Source organism: Schistocerca cancellata, chromosome 1 (assembly GCF_023864275.1).
Source record: "Schistocerca cancellata isolate TAMUIC-IGC-003103 chromosome 1, iqSchCanc2.1, whole genome shotgun sequence".
Taxonomy (NCBI): Eukaryota; Metazoa; Arthropoda; class Insecta; order Orthoptera; family Acrididae; genus Schistocerca; species Schistocerca cancellata.
In genome coordinates, this window is record NC_064626.1 from 788,177,047 (window position 1) to 788,199,879 (window position 22,833).

General features: G+C 43.3%; 1 protein-coding gene across 1 annotated transcript in view; it reads right to left on the reverse strand.

Annotated features, from left to right (window-relative positions):
- The window catches only part of LOC126187509 (protein masquerade), a 230,038-nt gene that overhangs the window by 19,472 nt on the left and 187,733 nt on the right, over positions 1–22,833 (reverse strand). The window contains exons 3-5 of the mRNA XM_049928643.1: positions 22,043–22,118; positions 12,319–12,785; positions 2,972–3,248 (exon numbers count right to left, since the gene is read on the reverse strand). Coding sequence (XP_049784600.1) covers positions 2,972–3,248; positions 12,319–12,785; positions 22,043–22,118 — 820 coding nt within the window. The remainder of the gene's footprint in view (positions 1–2,971; positions 3,249–12,318; positions 12,786–22,042; positions 22,119–22,833) is intronic.

The following is a 22,833-nucleotide window of genomic DNA, read 5'->3' on the forward strand; positions in this document are numbered from 1 at the left end:
CCCCAGAGCACTCCTCTTCTCTGGGGCAGTTTCGGAACAGTGTCTGACAAACACTGTCATGGTGAACACAATCAGACAAACTGCTTTGTTGAGGGGACGTGCCAAATGCGATGGTTTGGGATGCCATTGTGTACAGCATGTGATCTCACCTCCTAAGTACTAGGGACAATTTGAACAGCCACTGTTACCTTAGAGATGTTTTAGAGTCTGACACACTACCCCTCCTGCAGCACCTGCAGCCAATTCCATATGTATTTTGATGCCTGGCCACATGTAGTTACAAATCTGTGGTTGCCACTACTATCTTGGCTTGCGTGGTCACCTGACATATTGCCCTTCGAACTTGTCTGTGACATGTCGGTCAGCTACTTACTCATTATGGTCCTTCAGCAACCATTGTCGATGCTTTGTGAAGACACCTACAAAACTCATGGCATTATATTCCCCAGCATCATAACAAGGCGCATTATGATTCCGTGCCACAGTGTCTAGAGGCTACGATACCAACATTGTATCAAATTATCATGCTCAAAGCACAGGTACACTTCCGTAACACCAATCGAAAAAAAATCCCAACACCAAGAAATAATTAATGTAGAGCACTGAAATTTTGGTAATACATTTGTCTAGGTAATATATTGAAGTCATTAACATTAGAAGATGACAAGTTAATGTAAGTATAAGAAAAGCCATTGCAAATGTGAAATGCTGGTACATTAATAACCAGTGTAACTGCCAGAATATTGGGCGCAAGCATGCAAATGTGCATGCCTTGTGTGGTACAGGTGCCTGATGATAGTTTGTAGGATGAAGTTCCATGCCTGTTGCACTCAATCAGTCAGTACAGGGACGGTTAATACTGGTTGTGGGTGACGTTGGATTGTCATCTGAAGATGTCCCATATGTGCTCAACTGGAGACAGATCTGGCGATTGAGCAGGCCAAGGCAACATGATGACACTCTGCAGAGCAAGTTGGATTACAAAAGCAGTATGCGGGCGATTGTTATCCTGTTGGAAAGCACCCCTGGAAAGCTCAGTACAACAGGTTGAATCATCAGACTGACGTATAGATTTGCAGTCAGGGTGTGCAGGATAACCACGAGGGTGCTGCTGTCGCACGAAATCGCACCCCTGACCGTAACTCCAGGTAGGTCCAGTGTGTCTAGCACAGAGACAGGTTGGTTGCAGGCCCTCAACTGACCTCTTCCTAAGTTGTTCATAATGGCATCTTTGTCGTCTCAAAGGCATTCTTGACCAACATCATTCAGGACGTCCAATCTCAAAGGTAACTAACGCTCGAGACTGTTACAACATATTTTTAAATCAAATCTGAATTGGGATATACGGAAGCGTCCGATCCCGCCCGCCTGCTTTGACCCATGATGTCACAAATATGGCGGAAACGACCATAAACCACGATTCCAATATGGCGCATATAAAGTCGTTAGGTACACATTATGAGGACGAAAATACATCGAAACACACACACACACACACACACACACACACACACACACACACACACACACACGTTCCACAAAAATCCTAATGGCACTAACGGGACAAGCGCGGGAAATAGGGGGCTTTAGGGTGGGGACAAACTAAATATAAACAAATTTAGGCACCCACCCCCATACAAAACCACGCAAAACGACGAAAAAAACCGACATCACAAAACTCCCCAAATACCAGTAAACACAATATCATCTGGAATCGGACACTTCCCTTGACCTATATAGCTCAACAGCAGCTCCCGATCCCATAAATTGGGATCGAACACTTCCCTTGACCTGTTGTCCTTATTACATCTCTGTGGTGTCACCGCCAGACACCACACTTGCTAGGTGGTAGCTTAAATCGGCCGCGGTCCATTAGTACATGTCGGACCCGCGTGTCGCCACTGTCAGTACTTGCAGACCTAGCGCCACCACATGGCAGGTCTAGAAAGACGGACTAGCACTCGCCCCAGTTGTACGACGACTTTGCTAGCGACTACACTGACGAAGCCTTGCTCTCATTTGCCGAGAGACAGTTAGAATAGCCTTCAGCTAAGTCCATGACTACGACCTAGCAAGGCGCCATTAGCCTTACAGTGATTGTAATTAACCGTATCTGGAGATAGTCTCACTTGTAGCGTCAAGAGCGATGTACCACAAGGATGAATTAAAGTTAAGTATTCAAGGAGCTGCCTACTTTTCTTATAGCATTAATTAGGTATCCTGTTCCAGAATTCACGCCAGCCGGCGTGTGTGTACGCGTGCCTTTCGGCTACCTCAGAGTGGCGTGGCTGTTTTGCTACGCCACAACAATCTCCACATACAGCCGTCCCTGGTCCGAGACGCCGGAACTTTAAGTAAGCCTCATTTCTTCACGACATACTGAACACTTCACGACTTCATCCAAAAATCCGAATAGTTGAAGAAATTTTATTAGAGACAACGCATAGCCGACAACTGAAAACTGTTGACCCTGTCAGTCATATCCATACCTACCGAAGACATAAAAAAAGCAATTTACCAAAATTCACACACAACGCCACACTCGCAAACTAAACCAAAAACATCACCTAACACCACCAGAGAGCACCACCAATCGCATCAAAACGACACCTACAGACACGCCACTCTCACAAACTAAATTCCGCGCCGTCGTGACGTCACACACCACAACAGCCTTACGTGAACGGGTCAAACCCGACGGGTGGGATCAGACGCTTCGTTCGACCCCTGAATAGCATCCTCATAGTGGCGCTACTAGAGCCAGTCTTATGCGACTGGCGCGAAATTTTAATAGGCATTCTCTTGAAGATGCAGAAACACGCCGACCAACTTTCATTTATGTCACACAACTCCTTCTTGGTACTGCGAGTTTTTTGTTTCGTCGGTGTATTTCATTGTAATCCCACGTCTCCTCCTCAGCGTTGCATTTTTCGCAAGCAGTAGTGCAGCTTGCTAGCTGGCGAGTACTCACGGAAGCAGGTGAAGGAGAGGTAGGAGACGATGCAGGAGCCGGGGCAGTCGGGCCGCGGGTCGGGCGCCGCCGTGGTGCTGGGCTGCGGGGGCGGCGTGGGCCGCGGCCGCGGCCTGGCCGGCCGGCTGGTGGTGGGCGGCTGGCGCGTGTTGTCGCAGCACACCGAGTCGCGGCCGCACGTCGACGTGTGCGGGATCACCACGGCCGGCCGCTCGCACAGACCCGACATCAGCCGCAGCAGGCAGAAGCCCGGGCACCGCGGCAGCGCGTGCGTCGACTGCAGCAGAGAGAGGCGCCGTCAGCATCTCCGTCGTATGCGGTTTACCCCAGACAAGTTAGTAAAAAACAGACAGCAAATGGCGGAAGTAATTTATAAAGTTTTGGAACTTCGGAAAAATATTCCTATGGGGTGTAGTAATGAGAAACAGAAAAGTCTCCCCCCATAGGGGAGGTGCGTCCCTCCTTCCCCCCCCCCCCCTCCTACGCCCACCAAAAGTCAGTTTATTCCATTTTCGCACAAAATGCTTCATTTTTATAAGAGAACTGTATATACAAAAAAAAAAAATATTCCTATTTCAATTCTACGCAAAAAACAAACAATCTTGTTGGAGGAACATACGCAGCTGAGCATTATACCAGATGTTGATAATACCGGTACAGTTGTAAGTTTCTTTTATTTAGAACACGACTGGTTTCGGACTCTTACAGCCCATCTTCAGGTGTTATTAGTTCGTGTTGTGACCCCGAGCGCCGCGGTGGAAATACAGCGCGTCCTGTACTAGTCCACCGCAGTGCTCCGGGTCACAGCGTGAACTAACACCTTTGAGATGGGCGTATAAGAGCGCGAAAGCGGTCGTGTTCTAAATTAAAGAACCTTACAACTGTGGCGGTATTTTCAACCTCTGCTACGCAAAAAAGGTCTTGTACATATTTTAAGCCAGGCTAATAACTTTAGAAATATGAGAGTGGGAATAGGATTCTGTTAAAGCATAGTTTTCGCAGCTTTCTTGCGTAGTGACTTCCGTAAATGAAAAGTGTCTCGAAATATTTCGTATAATTTCAACCAGATAAAATTTCTTGTGTCTTTAGTATTAATGAAATCAGGATTAAGTGCCAAACAATGAAAACGTCAGGTTCCTCTTCCCCATTCACTCACCGCTCCCCTACCACTTGCAACTGTACTCTGGCTCGTTTACTACCTATTTTTCACGTGGCTCATTTGCAAAGGGGGTTGGTAGTAAACGGTTGCATTTGCTTATTAAGTCAGATATTGGTTGGCTTTTGAAGAGCAGTGAATTGAACTATATACGTTCAGACTGAAACTTATGTATTCAAAAGAAACACTTTAACGTTGTGGCCATGCATTTTTAAGTTCACAAATAATAATCGGTGCAATTCGTACACTGTTTGTCTCACACCCACACACTTTCATTTTGTTCCTTCGCATACACTGGCGTCCACTTTTCCTCTCCCAACTCGCCACCACAACGGCCAACGACAAAAGGCCTCGTTTTCCAGCTCATCTCCACAGTCCTGAGTCGGGTCACACGACACCACACTAGTCAAAATAATCCCTAAACATGGCCACAATTCGTTTACAGCATTTTATAATATTTAAATACTTAAATCTAAATACATTATATAATTTTACACATTTATCACCACACTTTTAGAATTCGTTGCAATTAATAGAAAACCAAAACATTATGCAACAGAAATACAACGCCCATCAAAACACAAAACAAGTATTTTCCGGTCTATTTTGCCCAGCATATTAGCTCTGTTGCCTTACACACTGTCGCTGCCGTTTTTCCGTAGACGTGTCCAGCTTAGCTGACTCTATGTCGTGAACTCATTAAAGCCGTGTGGGACACTTCACTTTGTTGTGTTGCGCAGTGTTCCTTCATACTCTCTTTCCTTTTCTATCGACTCTGAGAAAAATAATGCTGGACCTTACCTGTTTTCTTTTTTGTTTTTTTGTTTTACAGTAAGTCTCTTTTGGAAGGAGAGACATTAAGAGTGATGAAGGGGTTGGCAGCTTTGATAAGGAGAGATGATGCTCACACTCTTCTACAAATGCTGGAATGACTGAATTGCGTAAGGTATGTCGACGTGAATATGTTAAGCCACACGAGTAAAGAAACAAATTAACCAGAAAGCTACACAACCAATAGAAGCTTAACATCTTCTTCGTCTTATTCAGTCAGTTTCAAATATTTTAATCTTGTTGTGAGTCAGGCAAGCAATACTGTCACACTCTCTCGTTTGCCACCTACTATTGACCCTGCATGCCTCCACGCCTATTGAGTGTAACTCCATGTATGGCTGGGAACAGCTTGGACTCTAGAAACAAGAGCTGGAGGGAATCAAACGCATCCATCTCTCCAATTCACATGAAACGACCACCAGCTTCAGGCAAGATATTACTACTGGTTTCATGCGGTTGAGCTCAAGTTTGCAGAAGAAAATACAAGTTTGTGAAGGCTGAGTTACACTGCCCAAAAACGTCTAAAGACAGTGAAGACAAAGCTGCACTAACGTGGCTCGCAGTAATTTGATGGAAGATTTGGAGAATGGCTTGCTGTAAACAGTTGTGTACAATAGCTTATTTATTGAGCAGATATTGTTGTATTTTAGTTGCTTGGTTGTATATGATGATTGTAAATGCGTTATAATGCAATAATTGTTAATTAATGCTTAATACTTAATTCTCATTACAAATTATTTTGACTCCAGTACAAATATTACGGTGCACAGTACTGAAAAAAACTGTAAACCAGGATTGTTCTGAACCAATAAATGTGAATTTTAAAAGGAATTTCACTCTGTTTTTTTACTTTCAAATTTTAGTGCTAAAAATTATATGCTACATAAATATTTCTATACATACAAAAGGTAAGTATCTGTGGAGAAACAGAAGAAAAATTTAACCGAATTGAAATCGAAGTGAAAACCTATGCCAAACTCATAGGCTAAGGGGTTTTTAACATTCCATATAGCATGTCTCAAAAACTGGATAACTTGCTTAAGACGTGGATATGAGCTGCTTTGAGCATAATTTCACAAGAAATATTTTTCTCATTACAGATGTCTTCGAAAAAATGAAACCTTTTCAGTAAAAATTGAAAGAAGGTAAAAAACTTGAATCAAGGGAGTGGGAGTGCAGAGGTGTTGCTCATCCGTTAGGTGAGGAAGTGTTCCTGTTTCTTACTACTTCCTCCTCTATGAGTGTTTTCCCAAAGTTTCAAAACTTTACAAATTATTTCCCTCATTTTTACTGATTTGCTTTGGGTAATTAGCAAGATATGTATTTACATGCACAACGAATTTACAGGTTGATGTTTGAATTTGACGACCAGATTGCAGCACAAGGTGTCATCTCATGTAAGTCTTTCACAGCTCCTTTAAAAGTATGGATTGAGCATATATCTACATTTGCATCATTACAGCTGACTGTTGTGATTTAGACTACTATTCACGCTTTCTCTTCTACTCAGCCCTGTAACTGAAGTTTAATAAATTTTCTTCTTCCATTTTTAAATTACAGTATCCACTTTTAGTGTTTTGCAGTCTTTTCCTGAAATTAAAAAATTTACTCCAGAAAAGTAAGTTTTTCCAAACGTGAAAAAAATGTTCCACAGTACAACATGGTTATGTAGGCAGGAACAAATATTCTATTAAAATTCAAAAGTATTGCACTCGATAAATTCTTGTCAATACAGTATATAATAGTCTCTCTGTTACATTATTAGTCAATAAATGAACTCAAATTAAATACAAATATTATCAAAAACCAGTTACAAGTCAAATACAATTTGAAATAGAAGCTATTGCAAACTAACACAAACTTCTGTTTGAAGACCGATAAACTTATCAAGGCATTAAAGAACCTCAGTTTATTTTCAAATATCTCATGTTCCATGGTAAAAGACCCTCTATTTCAAGATACGAGAGGGTGCACGACTGACGAAAGATGGCTTAACTGTCCACACGTTATACAACTGGTTTTTTTTTTAAAAAAAAATGCTTAATTACACACACCATAAAATTCTTTAATTGAAGAATTAACAATATCTTGGAAATGGCTTTGATGTATTATTATACAATACTTAAATGTTTAGAGCTCGAAATATTTACAAATGCTGAATGCAATACAACCTCGTGTCTGACATCAACAAAAGCAGTAGAAAATGCCGCAAACTATTCATGGCGGTTTCTATGTCTTCGTGTGATTCTAAAATCGGTCACTAGATTGCGATACTGACCAAGATCATCATGCATTCCTAGATAAACTATCCTCAAAGTACAGCACTCCGGCCTACTCTGCAGTTCACATTTACATGTCTGACAGAGTGTGCGAAGCAACAATTCCAGACTATTCCTCTACCATTCCATTCTCGAGTAGTACGTGCAAATAATGAACACCTAAATCTTTCAGCGCGACTTCTGATTTTGTCACAATGGTTATTTCTCCCATAGCAGTCAACAAAATATATTAGCATCCGGAGGAGAAAGTTAATGATTGAAAATGTCTTGAAAATATCCGGCTACAACGAAAAACGCCTGTTCTTAATGATTACCACCACATCTCGCTTATCATATACGTGACACTCTCACCTATTTGGTGTTACAATGGGACTTCGTTTATCCATCCGGCATTAGTTTAGATTTCCAGTTCATCGGGTCGATTTTTAGTACAGTTCCTATATATTGTTTAGTATTCTGGACGTAATATCAGCAACAATGTTCTGTGAGGATCATTAAAGTTAAATTCAAGCAACCGCAATGCAGAAATCCTCGGAAATGTGTCATTTAACAAGTTGACACTGAGTTGTAAGGTATTGTATGCTCTCGCCAGTTGCGAGTGCAAATGACAACAATGAGAAAGAAGGTAGTAATGTTTATGGACAAAAAGTTACAGGCACTGACAGGATAAATAAAAGAGAAGTGCTGAAAAACATTGTTGCTAAATTTGATGTTGGGACTCCAACGGTGTCGGAATGGAAGACTACTAGTCCATAATTCTCAGACAGGTGTTAACGACATGACTCACTGGCTGCGAAATTATTTCTATCGTCGTTTGTTCGTCTGGAGATAGTAACGATGGATTAGTTGATGAAATTGGGGCTAAATATGAAGACATTATGCCACACTCAGAGGCAGCAACACAGTTGCACAAAATAATTGTTTATTTAGAAACCCAGGCGGAAACGACTTCAGCCGAACTATTGATGGTGAAATGTCTACGTACGTAGTCGTGCTACACATAGACGACATACGATGCTGGCTCAAAAGAAACTCGCTGATTATTTCAGTGCATAAAACTCACTGTTTTCTTGCAATATCTAGTCACCATTTATGTGAAAATAATGTATAATTTGTTCCTTATGTGAAAATAATACAGCTGTGTTTATAGCAACGAACCCATTTTTTCTGACTCCGGTTTATCCACATTTTCGATTACACGGATGACGAAATGAATTGCTATTGTTTGAATTTTTACCCTGTTCTCCTTCAATCCTTTTTGATAAAAATCCCATACCGCGCAGCAGTATTCCAGAAGAGGACGGACAAGGGTAGTGTAGCCTAGGCTATTTCTTTTATAGAACTGTTGCACTTTCTAGGTGATCTGCCAGTAGAACGCAGTCTTTGGTTCGTCTTCCACCAAACATGTTCTACGTATCGGTTCCAATTTAAGTTTTTCGTAATTTATTGCAAACCCTAGGTTTTCAAATGAGTCGACAGTCTTTAAATTTGTGTGATTTATCGTACAACTGAAAGTTAACGGAATTTTTTAGTACTCGCTTGGAGGAACAGTTCGTTTTTATCTTCTGATGACTTCACCAAACGGTGAATGACGGCATTATCTGCAGACAGTATAAGAGGACCACTTAGGTTGTTTGCCAAATCGTTTGAACAGTAGAGGAGCTATGACGCTTCCTTGAGGATGACTTACCGTCATGTACTACGAACTGTGAAGTTTCTGACTGGAAATCGCGAAACCAATCGCACAGTTGAGACGATACACCATAGACACACTATTTCATTAGAAGTCGCTTGTGAGGAGTAGTGTCGAAAGCCTTCTGGGAATCTGGAAATACGAAACCAACTTGAGATCCCCTGTCGATAACTTTCATTACTTTCTGGGAATGAGAAGCCAGTTTTGTTTCACAAAAACGATATTTTCTACATCCGTACTGGTTATTTTGCGATAGAGCTTTTCTTCGAGGTGTTTCATAATTTGAAACACGGTTTGGATTACAAAAATAATACCATTAATGGATGTCAATGATACGGGTCTAAAATTCAGCAGAATATTTCTATTTCCTTTCTTGTGCATTGGTGTCACCTGTGCAACTTTGCAGTTTTTAGGTATGGAGGTTTCGTTAAGTGAGGAACTGCAAAGTTCCAAAACGTTTTAGAAATGCGATGACGAAAAAAAAACCGAATATGGCATTACGTGAACCATCTATTTTGCAACTGTACACTGATGAAGCAGAACATCATGAGAACGTAACTAATAGCCGGTATGTCCAACTTTGGCACGAATAACACCGGCGACACGTCGTAGCATGGAAGCAAAGAGGCCTTAGTACGTCGCTAGATGGAATTGGCACCACTTCCGCAAACAGAAGTTACCAAATTCCCCTAAATTCCGGGGATGGCAGCGATGAGCTCTGATGCCACGTTTAGTCGTACCCCAGATGTCTTCGACCAGGTTCACATCTGGCGAGCTGGGGGGCCAGCTTTTCTCCATCCCGCAGTACAGGCGTCAAGGAGCTGTTCCCCTGGAGGTCGACGGATTCGCGCCCTCCCATAGGCATGATAAAGAAGGTATCGGGATTCATCAGATCATGCAACGATCTGCCACTGCACCAACGTCCAGTGTCGATGGTCACGTGCCCATTTCAGTCGTAGATGCCGATGTTATGGTAGTAACATTGACACATGCATGGATCATCGGCTGCCGATGTCTATTGTTAACAGTGTTCGGTGCGCTATGAGTTCATCCACACTTGTGCTCTTCCCGGTGTTAAAAAAAAATGGTTCAAATGGCTTTGAGCACTGTGGGAGCTGAGGTCATCAGTCCCCTAGAACTTAGAACTACTTAAACCTAACTAACCTAAGGCCATCACACACATCCATGACCGAGGCAGGATTCGATCCTTTGACCGTAGCGGTCGCGCGGTTCCAGACTGAAGCACCTAGAACCGCTCGGCCACCCCGGCCGGCTCCTGGTGTTAAAGACCGATGTTAGATCCCCCACAGTTCGCCGCTTGTCCTGTTGTACCAATCTGCCAAGCCTGCTGCTTCCGACACCTGCAATGAGAGGTGGCCGCCCAATCCCCCGATGTCTGGACGTGGTTTCATCTTGGCTTCGCCACGTGTTGAAGATACTCACCACATCACTCCTCGAATACCCGACAAGTCGTGCAGTTTCCGAAATGCTCCTGCCGAGCCTCCGTGCCATCGCAATCTGCATCGGCCAACAAACGTTGTTGTTATTGTTTTTGGGGGAGGAGACCAGACAGCGAGGTCATCGGTCTCATCGGATTATGAAAGGAAGTCGGCTGTGCCCTTTCGAAGGAACCATCCCGGCATTTGCCTGGAGCGATTTAGGGAAATCACGGGAAACCTAAATCAGGATGGCCGGACGCGGGATTGAACCGTCGTCCTCCCGAATGCGAGTCCAGTGTGCTAACAACAGCGTCACCTCGCTCGGTGGTCAACAAACGTGATCGCGCGCCTTCCCCATCCTACACACGGACAGCACGCTCACTGATACTGCATGCACCGTGCGCGTGTCTGACTAGCAGTCACTCCTCGCCAGGTGACGCTGCTATCGCCTGACCAGGTTTATATCGATATTAGGTCTGTGGTCTTGATGTTCTGGCTGATCAGTGTACACTTCGTAGCTCCAAGTTTATAACCACTATACCGCTATGTACTCGAAAGATTTCGGCCATTTTTGTGTAACTTACAAGGGAACCTCCCCATCGCACCCCCCTCAGATTTAGTTATAAGTTGGCACAAAGGATAGGCCTTGAAAAACTGAACGCAGATCAATCGAGAAAACAGGAAGAAGTTGTATGGAACTATGAAAAAAATAAGCAAAATATACAAACTGAGGAGTTCATGCCCAAGATCGGCAACATTAAGGAAAATGTGAGCTCAGGAGCGCCGTGGTCATAATCAACTCCGCTCTGCAAAATTCCAGGACATGTTCAGATTTGCTTGGACATATGCAGGATTTGACGGTCTAAACATGGCAAATTTGAAAACGTTAAAAACATATTTTTTGACAGAGCACAGGTAAAACTGTGCGACTGTGAAATTGTTGCATTCAGTTGTTGCAGTTTATGTGACAAACTCTGTGAAACTGTTGCATTCATTTGTTGCAGTTTATGTGACAAACTTATGTTTTCATCACTTTTTTGGGAGTGATTATCACATCCACAAGAAAACCTAAATCGGGCAAGGTAGAAGAATCTATTTACCCATTCGCCAAGTGTGCAAGTTACGTGGGTCGACAACATATTCTCATGTGACACAAATGCCGTCACCAGTGTCGTATAGAATATATCAGACGTGTTTTCCTGTGGAGGAATCGGTTGACCTATGACCTTGCGATCAAATGTTTTCGGTTCTCATTGGAGAGGTACGTCCTTTCGTCTACTAGTCGCACGGTTTTGCGGTGCGGTCGCAAAACACAGACACTAAACTTATTACACTGAACAGAGACGTCAATGAACGAATGGACTGATCATAACTTTGCGAAAATAAAGAAAGCAAGGACCTCTCGTTTCGCAGCTGCTCACGCTAACCACGGGACCACGGCGCTCCAGAGCTCACATTATCCTTGATCTTGGACATGGACTACTCATTTTGTATATTTTGCTTATTTTTTTCATAGTTCCACACAACTTCTTCCTGTTTTCTCGATTGATTTATGTTCAGTTTTTCAAGGACTATCCGCTGTGCCAATTTATAACTAAATCTGAGGGGGGTGTGATGGGGATGTTCCCTTGTTAGATCTTGAGAAGATTCAAATCGTTCCAAGTAAGACGTGTTTTTATGAATTCTCAGTGTGCCGTTGGCCTGAGGCGGCATACTTTCACAATACCCAAGTTATGATACGAAAACTATCGACTACGGAATCCGATATGATGTCTCCCAAGCACTCGGTATCGAATGCTAATAGAAGGTCATAGCGGTTCCTGCCGTGTCTGATAGCTCCGTATGACGTGGAAATGACGCCACGTGTGCACGAAGTCTTGTGAACTGTAGGTTAGCGCAGCATTTACGGTGACTCTTACGGTGCTAGTAGTCTAGACTCTTATAGGTACCTGCGGCGGCGCCGTGGTGGTGGTGCTGAGAGGAGCGGGAGCCGGCGAGGAGGGCGCCAGCGGGGAGTAGTAGGTGACGCAGCAGTTGCCGTCGTCAGGGCACGTCGCCTCGGTGTCGATGTCTTCGCAGAGCAGCGCGAGGAAGCTGCCCACGCACTCGCCGCGGCAAGGCTTGGGCACGCGCTTGGGCGGCGGCGGCGGCTGCGGCGGCGGCTGCTTCGGCGCCGCGGGCGACGGGGACGGCGACGGGGGAGCGCCGGCGGGGGGCGGCGAAGAGGGCGTGGGCGGCGGCGCCGTGGGCCGGCTGGCGTTGCGCTCGGCCAGGCTGGGCGGCGGCTGAGCTTCGGGGAAGGCGTCGCGGGACACGCAGCAGCGCATGCCGGCGCCGCACAGCTCGGCCGCCTCCAGCACCGCGTCGCAGTACTCGGCGATGCGCTCCGCCACGCACAGGCCCGGGCAGGGCTTCACTGCGGACACCGGCGGCAGGCTCAGCCAGCGGGAGGGCGCAACGATATCTGACAGCTAGCGAGAACTTTTAAAACGACGACACGGTCACTACCGGGTGGTTATCATTAAAATACAGCTACTCACGGAGATCCAGTGTGGACCGTATTTATCTTATGGCAGCGAAACATGGTAGATAAGATAATGCCTTAATACGGTACAGATTTACGCTGGGAAAAAAATTAGTTCCAGTTTTGGCCACTAGGTGCAAATATGGCGTTGTACACTGTTCGTATGACGTTATGACATCTACGCAGTCACTTCACACGAATAAACGTGAATGAACAGTATGGTTACGAAGAAGAGAGACCGTGCTCTGTTAGTGAAACTGTTTTATGTGCACAGTAACAATTAACGGCAGCATTGAGAGAGTATTGCCGACTGAAAGGTCCGATGTCATTAAATAGTTTGAAAAAGATGGTAATGAAATTCGGGAACGTAGTTGCACTTCTTGATGCAATAATTTACCAATAGCCGTATGTATTGTAGAAATTTATTTCATTTTATGAACTTCTATGTGCTACTAGTTTTGGCATTACATTGATGCCATCTTCAGGCCCCACTCGTCATAGTTGTAAAACCGCTATACACGGAAGGAGCCATATAACTGGATCCGTGAATCAATCGTCCTGCAACAGCTCTTGGTTTCACGACTATGACGAGTGGGGCCTGAAGATGGTACCAATGTAAAAAATGGTTCAAATGGCTCTGAGCACTATGGGACTTAACATCTGAGGTCATCAGTCCCCTAGAACTTAGAACTACTTAAACCTAACTAACCTAAGGACATCACACACACATGTATGCCCGAGGCAGGATTCGAACCTGCGACCGTAGCAGTCTCGTGGTTCCGGACTGAAGCGCCTTGAACCGCACGACCACCGCGGCCGGCTCATCAATGTAATGCCGAAACTGATAGCACATAGAAGTTCATAAAATAAAATAAATTTCTACAATACATACGGCTATTGGTAAATTACTGCATCAAGAAGTTCATGCCAGCCGTCGTCCCACCATCCATAATGGATCAACAAAGATAGTTGCACTTGGTGTGGTCTCCTATCGTGGTGGAAGCTATTGACGAAGTTACTGTTGGCTCAAAATGGCTCTGAGCACTATGGGACTCAACATCTTAGGTCATAAGTCCCCTAGAACTTAGAACTACTTAAACCTAACTAACCTAAGGACATCACACACACCCATGCCCGAGGCAGGATTCGAACCTGCGACCGTAGCAGTCCCGCGGTTCCGGACTGCAGCGCCAGAACCGCTAGACCACCGCGGCCGGCCAGTTACTGTTGCTGTAATTGAAAAATACAGCACGTGCCCCGAGCAGTGCTTGCGCTCGTGCAGTGTCACAAGAATTCTATATCCCACGGTCAACAGTACGGAAAGTTTTGCTGTCTGTTTTACACTGGTACCCGTAGAAGATCCAGACAGTGCAGCAACTGAAACCTTATGATCTGCAGCAATGTTCTGAATTTGCTGTTCAGTTTCTGGGATGCATCGAAGTTAATGACGTGTGGCCGGCAATTTTCTATCGAGTGATAAGGTACATTTTACACAAAAGGGTGCAATGAATACCCACAACTGCCGAATTTGTTAAACCACGTGTTGTGCACGAAGTAGCCATTGCACTCGCTGTATGTGACTGTGTGGTGTAGATTCACAAGCACCTTTAGTCTCCGTCGGTTCTTCTTTGAAGAGATTGCACCCAGGGGCCTGTCAGGTGTACCATGGCTTCCGCACGTTATCGAGACCTCCTTGTACAGCACGTGACTCCTGCTGTGAGAGAGTGCAACTGCGTGGAAACCACTGTTTTCTTGCAAGATGAGGCAACATGTCAAGTCGCTCGCCCAGTGAAAGATCTGCTTAACGGAACCTACCGCAAACATTTTATTACCAGAGGTTTTCCACACGCACGGCTTGCAAGATCACTTAATTTGAATCCACGTGACTTATCGCTCCGTGGACATGCAAAAGAATGAGCTTACGAGGGACTCGTTTGGTCTTTACCTGATCTGCAGGCTAGTATACATGAACACGTCGCTCAGATCCCATCAGAACTGCTGCGAGCAAATGTTAATCACGTTGTTTTACGGATACAGCATCTCGTCGACGTATCTGGTCCTCATCCTGAACAAAACGTGTAAGTTGCGGTTAGTAATAAAATCGACATTACGTCTGTCTCAAGTGCTGGACCTTTTCTGCCCACGTCCGATTCCTAACCCAATACATGCGGACACATTTCTATACGTCTTTCTTGCATTTATAGCGCGAGATTTACACGTGGCGGCCGAAACTGGAACCAATTTTTTCCAGCGAAATCGGTTCCGCATTAACACATTAGCATATCTATCAAGTTTCGCTGCCATACGACGATTATTATACAACACGCACTGGACCTCTGTGAGTAGCTGCACTTTAATTATAACCACCCGGTATATTTGAACTGCAATTTGTGGTTCATTGCTGCTATACTGGACACATTTCAGAACGATTACAGTAAGCTCAACAGACCAAACAGTAATTACCTCCTCAAAAGAACTCACTGATCCTTTTAGAGTGCTGCATATGACGTAGAACTGGTACCAAGATGTCATATGACCTCCCACCGCGGCAATGATGGCAGTGAAATAGTGTGAATGTGCCAGTCGGTTGTATGGAATCAGCGCAGTGACGTAGGTCGACGAGGATGCGTGACAATATGGGAGGTAGGAGCCGTCGTCTTTGGACGCGCCCATGATCACATAGTGAATAAAGATGTCTAATTTACTGGTGTGCCGCGCGGTCTAAGGCGCCTTGACAAGGTTCGCGCGGCTGCCCCCCATCGGAGGTTCGAGTCTACCCTCGGGCATGGGTGTGTGTGTTGTCCTTAGCGTAAGTTAGTTTAAGTTAGATTGAGTAGTGTGTAAGCCTAGGGACCGATGACCTCGCAGTTTGTTCACTTAGGAACTTACCATAAATTTCCAAAATTTACTGGTGTATCGACGCATACAGTCCAACGTGTGTACAAGTAATGGTGTGCCCCTCGCAGCCATGTAACGCAAACATACTAACCGAAGGGGACCAGAGACAAGTGTCACACGTTGTTAATGGGTATCTACTCGGGACCCAAAAGGAGCTGCTACTGTTAATGAATGTCCGTCCATCTCCATAGATTTCCGAGTGAAAATTAAGAAAGGAACTACATGGAATGGGCATTGGTGTCCGGTACCTTGCAAGAGGTCATAGCTCACAGCGGCACATAAAACTGCACATCTTCAAGCGTCAAACATAAGAAACTGGGCAGTAGCTGTCTGGAGGTGGGTAGTGCGCTCGACGATTAGCGATTTTGCTTCTATTAAATGGCGAATAGCGCTGAGTGCATCGATGGCCCCATGACGCCTTTAACCCACAGCATGTAAAAAGCATAGTTCAGGCCGGAGATGGTTCTGTGATGTAATGGGAGTGTTGTTCATACCATAACGTGGACCTAGTCACTGAGGTTACCATGACTTTGGACCAGGTCGTTCATTTCAAGATTCTCTGTGATGCCCTCGGTTCTGCACCTTTGTACTGAGTATGGTCACTTCAACCTTCAAATACGACAATCGCGGTGTTCACAGGGCTGAGGGCATATCTTCCTATCTTGGCTATTACTCTGGCACAGTATCGAACTCGACTGGCCCTTTAAACCACCGTATCCTAACTTATTAGTAAACGTGTGCGAGTATTCAGAACAGCGGGTAACCGTAGCAGTCAGTTTCATCGCATTTTGGTAGCTCTGTGAGGTCTAATCGTCAGCGAGTGGTTTCAGCCTAGAAACGTAACGTTTTTTCATAAAATTTCGAAGCTAATTTGGATCGCTTGTTTAATTGTTAAGTCATTAGGTAGGACCCATATACGTTATTTCGCCTTTTGAGTTCTGCAATGTGATTTTCAACAATTTTATGGCGGATTTTTGGCTAATATTACGTCCATCCTTTGGTATCGAATCAATTAATTGCAGTTAGGATTTCTTACTTACAATCAATTCGATAACAAAAAAAGCACCAAATATACTGTATGTCACAATGTTAGGAATCTGTAACAACTCTGTTTGTCATACAGTCAACTTGCTATACTGTTGTTTAACATAGCGGCATCTAATTACTTCGTAGTTACTGTAATTAACAACATGAAACTGACAATGCAAACGAAGTTTTTATTTAGGCTACTGGATTATATATTGAAATTTCATCTACAGTAAAAAATAATGTACCCATATTTAGAGCAAGAAACATGGTAGGGATACTTGCGACACCATAGTTTAAGTGCAGTTAACAAAAATGTAATAAGCTTTGTTTATTTGAATCAGTTCACTTATTTTCTATGAAAACGACAGATATGTATTTAACTTTGGATCCTGTTTCATCTTCTTCTATTGTAATCTCCGAATGATAACATTTTCTGTAATTTTGAACAACAACTTTGATTATAATTAACGAATTTACTGTATGCAACAATGTTCGAATTGTTTGCGAGACGACACAAGACCCACGAGAAATCAAGTGAGAGAGGCAGTACAAAGTGAGACGTTGAGCTACACCCGTCCAACTTCAAGCACTTTTATTTCATCTTGGTTTTTCAAGATTAACGTTCTAAAAGACTTTTACTTTTACAGACTTTATTTGACAAGTATTTTCCCCAGAAAGGTGGTTTCATGGCAAAGTTTATGCGGCATCCCTGAAGAAACTTATGGACTTTCAACTTCGTTCAGTCGAGACAATTATCAAGGCTAGAGGCGGAAAGACGGTATTAACCTGTGGTGATGTTTTGGGGGGGGGGGGGGGGTTGATTTTATGTTCCGTATGCTTAACATTCAGCCTGTCCAAGACATAAGTACAAATAATGAATCATTTAAAGATTGTCTCCACTTACAAATACATGTTATTATCTGAATGCAGACTTAGGTGTGTCTGGATAAATTCCGGCACCTTGGGAACTACACATCTCAGAGCACGTGTACTGAAAATATACGTTATTAATTTTTTTATGCAAGTAAGTTTGCACTTAGAGCTTACCACACTTTTATATATCGAGATATCCGTAAACCCTTCTTCACGGGTATTAAGGTTTTGAGTAGGATAGCTGTTGATAATTAACTTATTCCGAAACATGCTCTGTATATGAAAAACTAGCTAAAAGGCTGTAAACACGTCGTATTTTTTTAAAAAAATCTGATTACATCATTAGTGCTAATCTTATGAAGCCAATCAGTTTGTTTGGATATTTAGGGATAACGCTTGTAATAATAAGCAAAGGAACGAACACATGAATTCAATGAGGAAGGAGAATGGAAAACGTACAGAGCTGATAGAGAGCATCATGACCGATACAGGGATTAGTGATCACAAGGTCGTTGTAGCTAGGCTCAATACGTTTCTTCCAAATCCACCAGAAACAAACGCAAAATAATTTTATTTAAAAAAGCGGATAAAGTGTCACTAGAAGCCTTCCTAAGAGACAATCTCCATTTCTTCCGAACTGACTATGCAAATGTAGACGAGATGTGGTTCAAATTCAAAGATATAGTAGCAACAGCAATTGAGAGATTCATACCTCATAAACTGGTAAGAGATGGAACTGATCCCCGTGGTACACAAAACAGGTCCGAACGCTGTTGCAGAGGCCACGGAAAAAGCATGCGAAGTTCAGAAGAACGCGAAATCTCGAAGATTGGCTAAAATTTACAGACGCGCGAAATTTGACACGGACTTCGATGCGAGATGCCTTTAATAGGTTCCACAACGAAACATTGTCTCGAAATTTGGTAGAAAATCCGAAGAAATTCTGGTCGTATGTAAAGTACACAAGCGGCAAGACGCAGTCAATACCTTCGCTGCGCAGTGCCGATGGTACTGTTACCGACGACTGTGCCGCTAAAGCGGAGTTATTGAACGCAGTTTTCCGAAATTCCTTCACCAGGGAATACGAATGGAATATTCCAGAATTTGAAACACGAACAGCTGCTAGCACGAGTTTCTTAGAAGTAGATACCTTAGGGGTTGCGAAGCAACTCAAATCGCTTGATACGGGCAAGTATACCGATTAGGTTCCTTTCAGATTACGCTGATACAATAGCTCCCTACTTAGCAATCATATACAACCGCTCGCTCACCGATAGATCTGTACCTACAGATTGGAAAATTGCGCAGGTCGCGCCAGTGTTTAAGAATGGTAGTAGGAGTAATCCATCGAACTACAGACCTATATCATTGACGTCGGTTTGCAGTAGGGTTTTGGAACATATACTGTATTCAAACATTATGAATCACCTCGAAGGGAACGATCTATTGATACGTAATCAGCATGGTTTCAGAAAACATCGTTCTTGTGCAACGCAGCTAGCTCTTTATTCGCACGAAGTAATGGCCGCAATCGACAGGGGATCTCAGGTTGATTCCGTATTTCTGGATTTCCCGAAAGCTTTTGACACCATTCCTCACAAGCGACTTCTAATCAAGCTGCGGGCCTATGGGGTATCGTCTCAGTTGTGCGACTGGATTCGTGATTTCCTGTCAGGAAGGTCGCAGTTCGTATTAATAGACTGCAAATCATCGAGTAAAACTGAAGTGATACCAGGTGTTCCCCAGGGAAGCGTCCTGGGACCTCTGCTGTTCCTGATCTATATAAATGACCTGGGTGACAATTTGAGCAGTTCTCTTAGGTTGTTCGCAGATAATGCTGTAATTTACCGTCTAGTAAGGTCAACCGAAGACCAGTATCAGTTGCAAAGCGATTTAGAAAAGATTGCTGTATGGTGTGGCAGGTGGCAGTTGACGCTAAATAACGAAAAGTGTGAGGTGATCCACATGAGTTCCAAAAGAAATCCGTTGGAATTCGTTTACTCGATAAATACTCAAGGCTGTCAATTCAACTAAGTACCTGGGTGTTAAAATTACGAACAACTTCAGTTAGAAAGACCACATAGACAGTACTGTGGAGAAGGCGAGCCAAAGGTTGCGTTTCATTGGCAGGACACTTAGAAGATGCAACAAGTCCACTAAAGAGACAGCTGACACTACACTCGTTCGTCCTCTGTTAGAATATTGCTGCGCGGTGTGGGATCCTTACCAGGTGGGATTGACGGAGGACATAAAAAGGGTGCAAAAAAGGGCAGCTCGTTTTGTATTATCACGTAATAGGGGAGAGAGTGTGGCAGATATAATACGCGAATTGGGATGGAAGTCATTAAAGCAAAGACGTTTTTCGTCGCGGCGAGATCTATTTACGAAATTTCAGTCACCAACTTTCTCTTCTGAATGCGATAATATTTTGTTGAGCCCAACCTACATAGGTAGGAATGATCATCAAAAGAAAATAAGAGAAATCAGAGCTCGAACAGAAAGGTTTAGGTGTTCGTTTTTCCCGCGCGCTGTTCGGGAGTGGAATGGTAGAGAGATAGTATGATTGTGGTTCGATGAACCCTCTGCCAAGCACTTAAATGTGAATTGCAGAGTAGTCATGTAGATGTAGATGTATCACCTGTAAAGATACTGTGCAACCTGTTCTAGAGTACTGTTTCCAATATTTAGAGACTTTATGAAGGGGGGCTGTCAGGATCGTAACAGCACGATAAAACCCATGTGAGTGTGTAACACAGAAGCTTCGTCCCCACTCTATTGGGGCATAGGCAAATGGTATAGGACGGAGAAGCCTAATATTGGTGTTAAGGACCGTTGAGGTGAGCGTTATACAATAATTTGCAAAGATATAGAATGAAGAACCCAGAAATGTTGATAATAACACACGATAGTAGTTACAAAATAGAATCTATAACAGAGACCTCCCAAGAACCCAATTCAAGTTTGATTCTGGTCGCAACTTGGACCAAAATTTGACTTTAATGTAAAGTATTTTGCTACTTGGTGTCAGCACATTGTCACAGCGTTTAACTACGTCACTTTTTGATTTAAGAAAACGCCTAAAAGTATTTTACGCTGTTTTGTATTAATAAGGACGCGAACGAAATGTGATTCTGGGACACTGACGCTGAGTAACAATGTAGAACCCGTACTCGAGTCTCTCCAGAAGATTCCAACTGAGTGTGTTTTTATTGCCACTGAATTGTATGTGAGGTGTAGATATTAGCCATGACTGAAGGAGAGGCACACATTGTGTGCATTCTAGATCTACTGAAGCAAAAGTTTAGTGATACATTGTGCAAAAAAGTGGTAGGATTGATTTTTGAACGAAGATAAATCCAAAAAATCGTCCCTTTTCTGGCTACGTCAGAGTCTGTGCGATGTTGAATAATAATAATAATAATAATAATAATAATAATAAAACAGCCATATTTACGAACGCATTATTTACCACCTGTGTCTGATGGCGATAGCTAGTGAACTTTGTCGTAAGATGAAGATAGGGAATAACATAGATGATATTCTCTGTTCCAGAGCGAACTCGGGAATAGAACAAGCAATCCTGCTTACCGCCTACAAGTGTTATCGAGGTCACACACACGCTTCTGATTGTTGTGTGCGTTGCCTTCAACGCATTATACTACAACAGTGAAGTATAGAACATAATACAACAGCAAATCGTTTGTACAGGGTGAACAGCTATTGCCAGCGCAAGTTACTTGCAGTTCGTCTGTAGACTGACAAGATTTAATAATGTGGAAAAAATTATTTCCTGGTCGAATACTAGAGACGTCAAGCTACAAGTAAGAGTGAAAATGTGTCTGCTACTGGTATAAGGCATTTTCCAGAGTATTTTGAGAGGATTCCAACGGAAGAACGATACGGGAGAAAAGAATGCAGTAGTTTGATGATTAGTCAGGTTCGATTTAGAATGGACTGCTCTCACCTGCAAGTCATTGACCAAGTAGTAGTTTTAGCACATGAGCGAGAAACCATGTTGACATCCCTCTGTGATGTCGGGTTGAAAATTTCGTTTTACCTCTCAGTGATTCTTTCAATCATAACATTACTTCTAAGTAATTCGTTCAACCATAATATTACCTAAAATATAACGCAAGGAATAATGTCAGATACGTACAGTTTTCGCAACAGAGGGCATGCACCTTTATTTCGGCTCCATCCTGTTGTAACGGTATTAATAACAGAGAAACATTTCTCGAATAAACAAACAATGTGAAAATGTAAGCTTCAGTAGCGACTTACAAAATAGAAAAGGTCAAAAGATCTGAAAACATAACGCAGGATTACGTAAAAGTTAGGTTTCCCCTTACCCGTGTCCTTTTTGTCCGATGCCGTGGGGGGCGATGACGTCGTAGAAGCTTCGGACTTCGATGGAGGATCTGAAGACTGCAACAAGATGCACACAACATTCACTGTCAATACTGAAATATGCTACACTTACAGAACGTGATCTGTGTTACAATAGGAAAATAGATACATCTATCAAATTATTTGAAATGATAAAATAAACCCAACATACGAACGAAACGCTGAAAGCACTTTTAAAAGCTAGGTAACGTGGTTAATCAGTAAAGGCCAAAAGATATTACTCTCTATTTAGGCTCTTCGGAAAGATAAACAGAAGCAGTTCATTCATTGCGACAGCGTTTAACATCCCCAGTCTCCACGTTATCAGTCACCGCTATTATAACATGACAAGCTCTCGAGGTGCAGCGTTCACAGTAAACTGCAACACCATTTCCACATTATAATCTACGTGGTCTGACGAGACTGCTGTGTTTTGACACATAGGCGGTGTAACGATGGCAACTGATCAGCTATTACGGTTGGAGCAGGAGTAGCTTTCCTTTAACTTTAGGTAGCTTCTTGATGTAACGGAAGGAATTACATCAGAGACACGGGAACATCCCTAAAAACATGGTTGACCTCCTCGTTTCTTATTCGTGTGCTCAAAATTTCTTTTGTATGAAGTCACCTATACACTCTTGTTTTCTTATTTTTAAAGAAATTGCGCTAGGTAAAACGAAAGGGTGCTATGTATTTTTTGGTTCACACTGCAGCGGTTTAGAAAATTTTGTTTGTTCCTTTCATGGAATTCCAG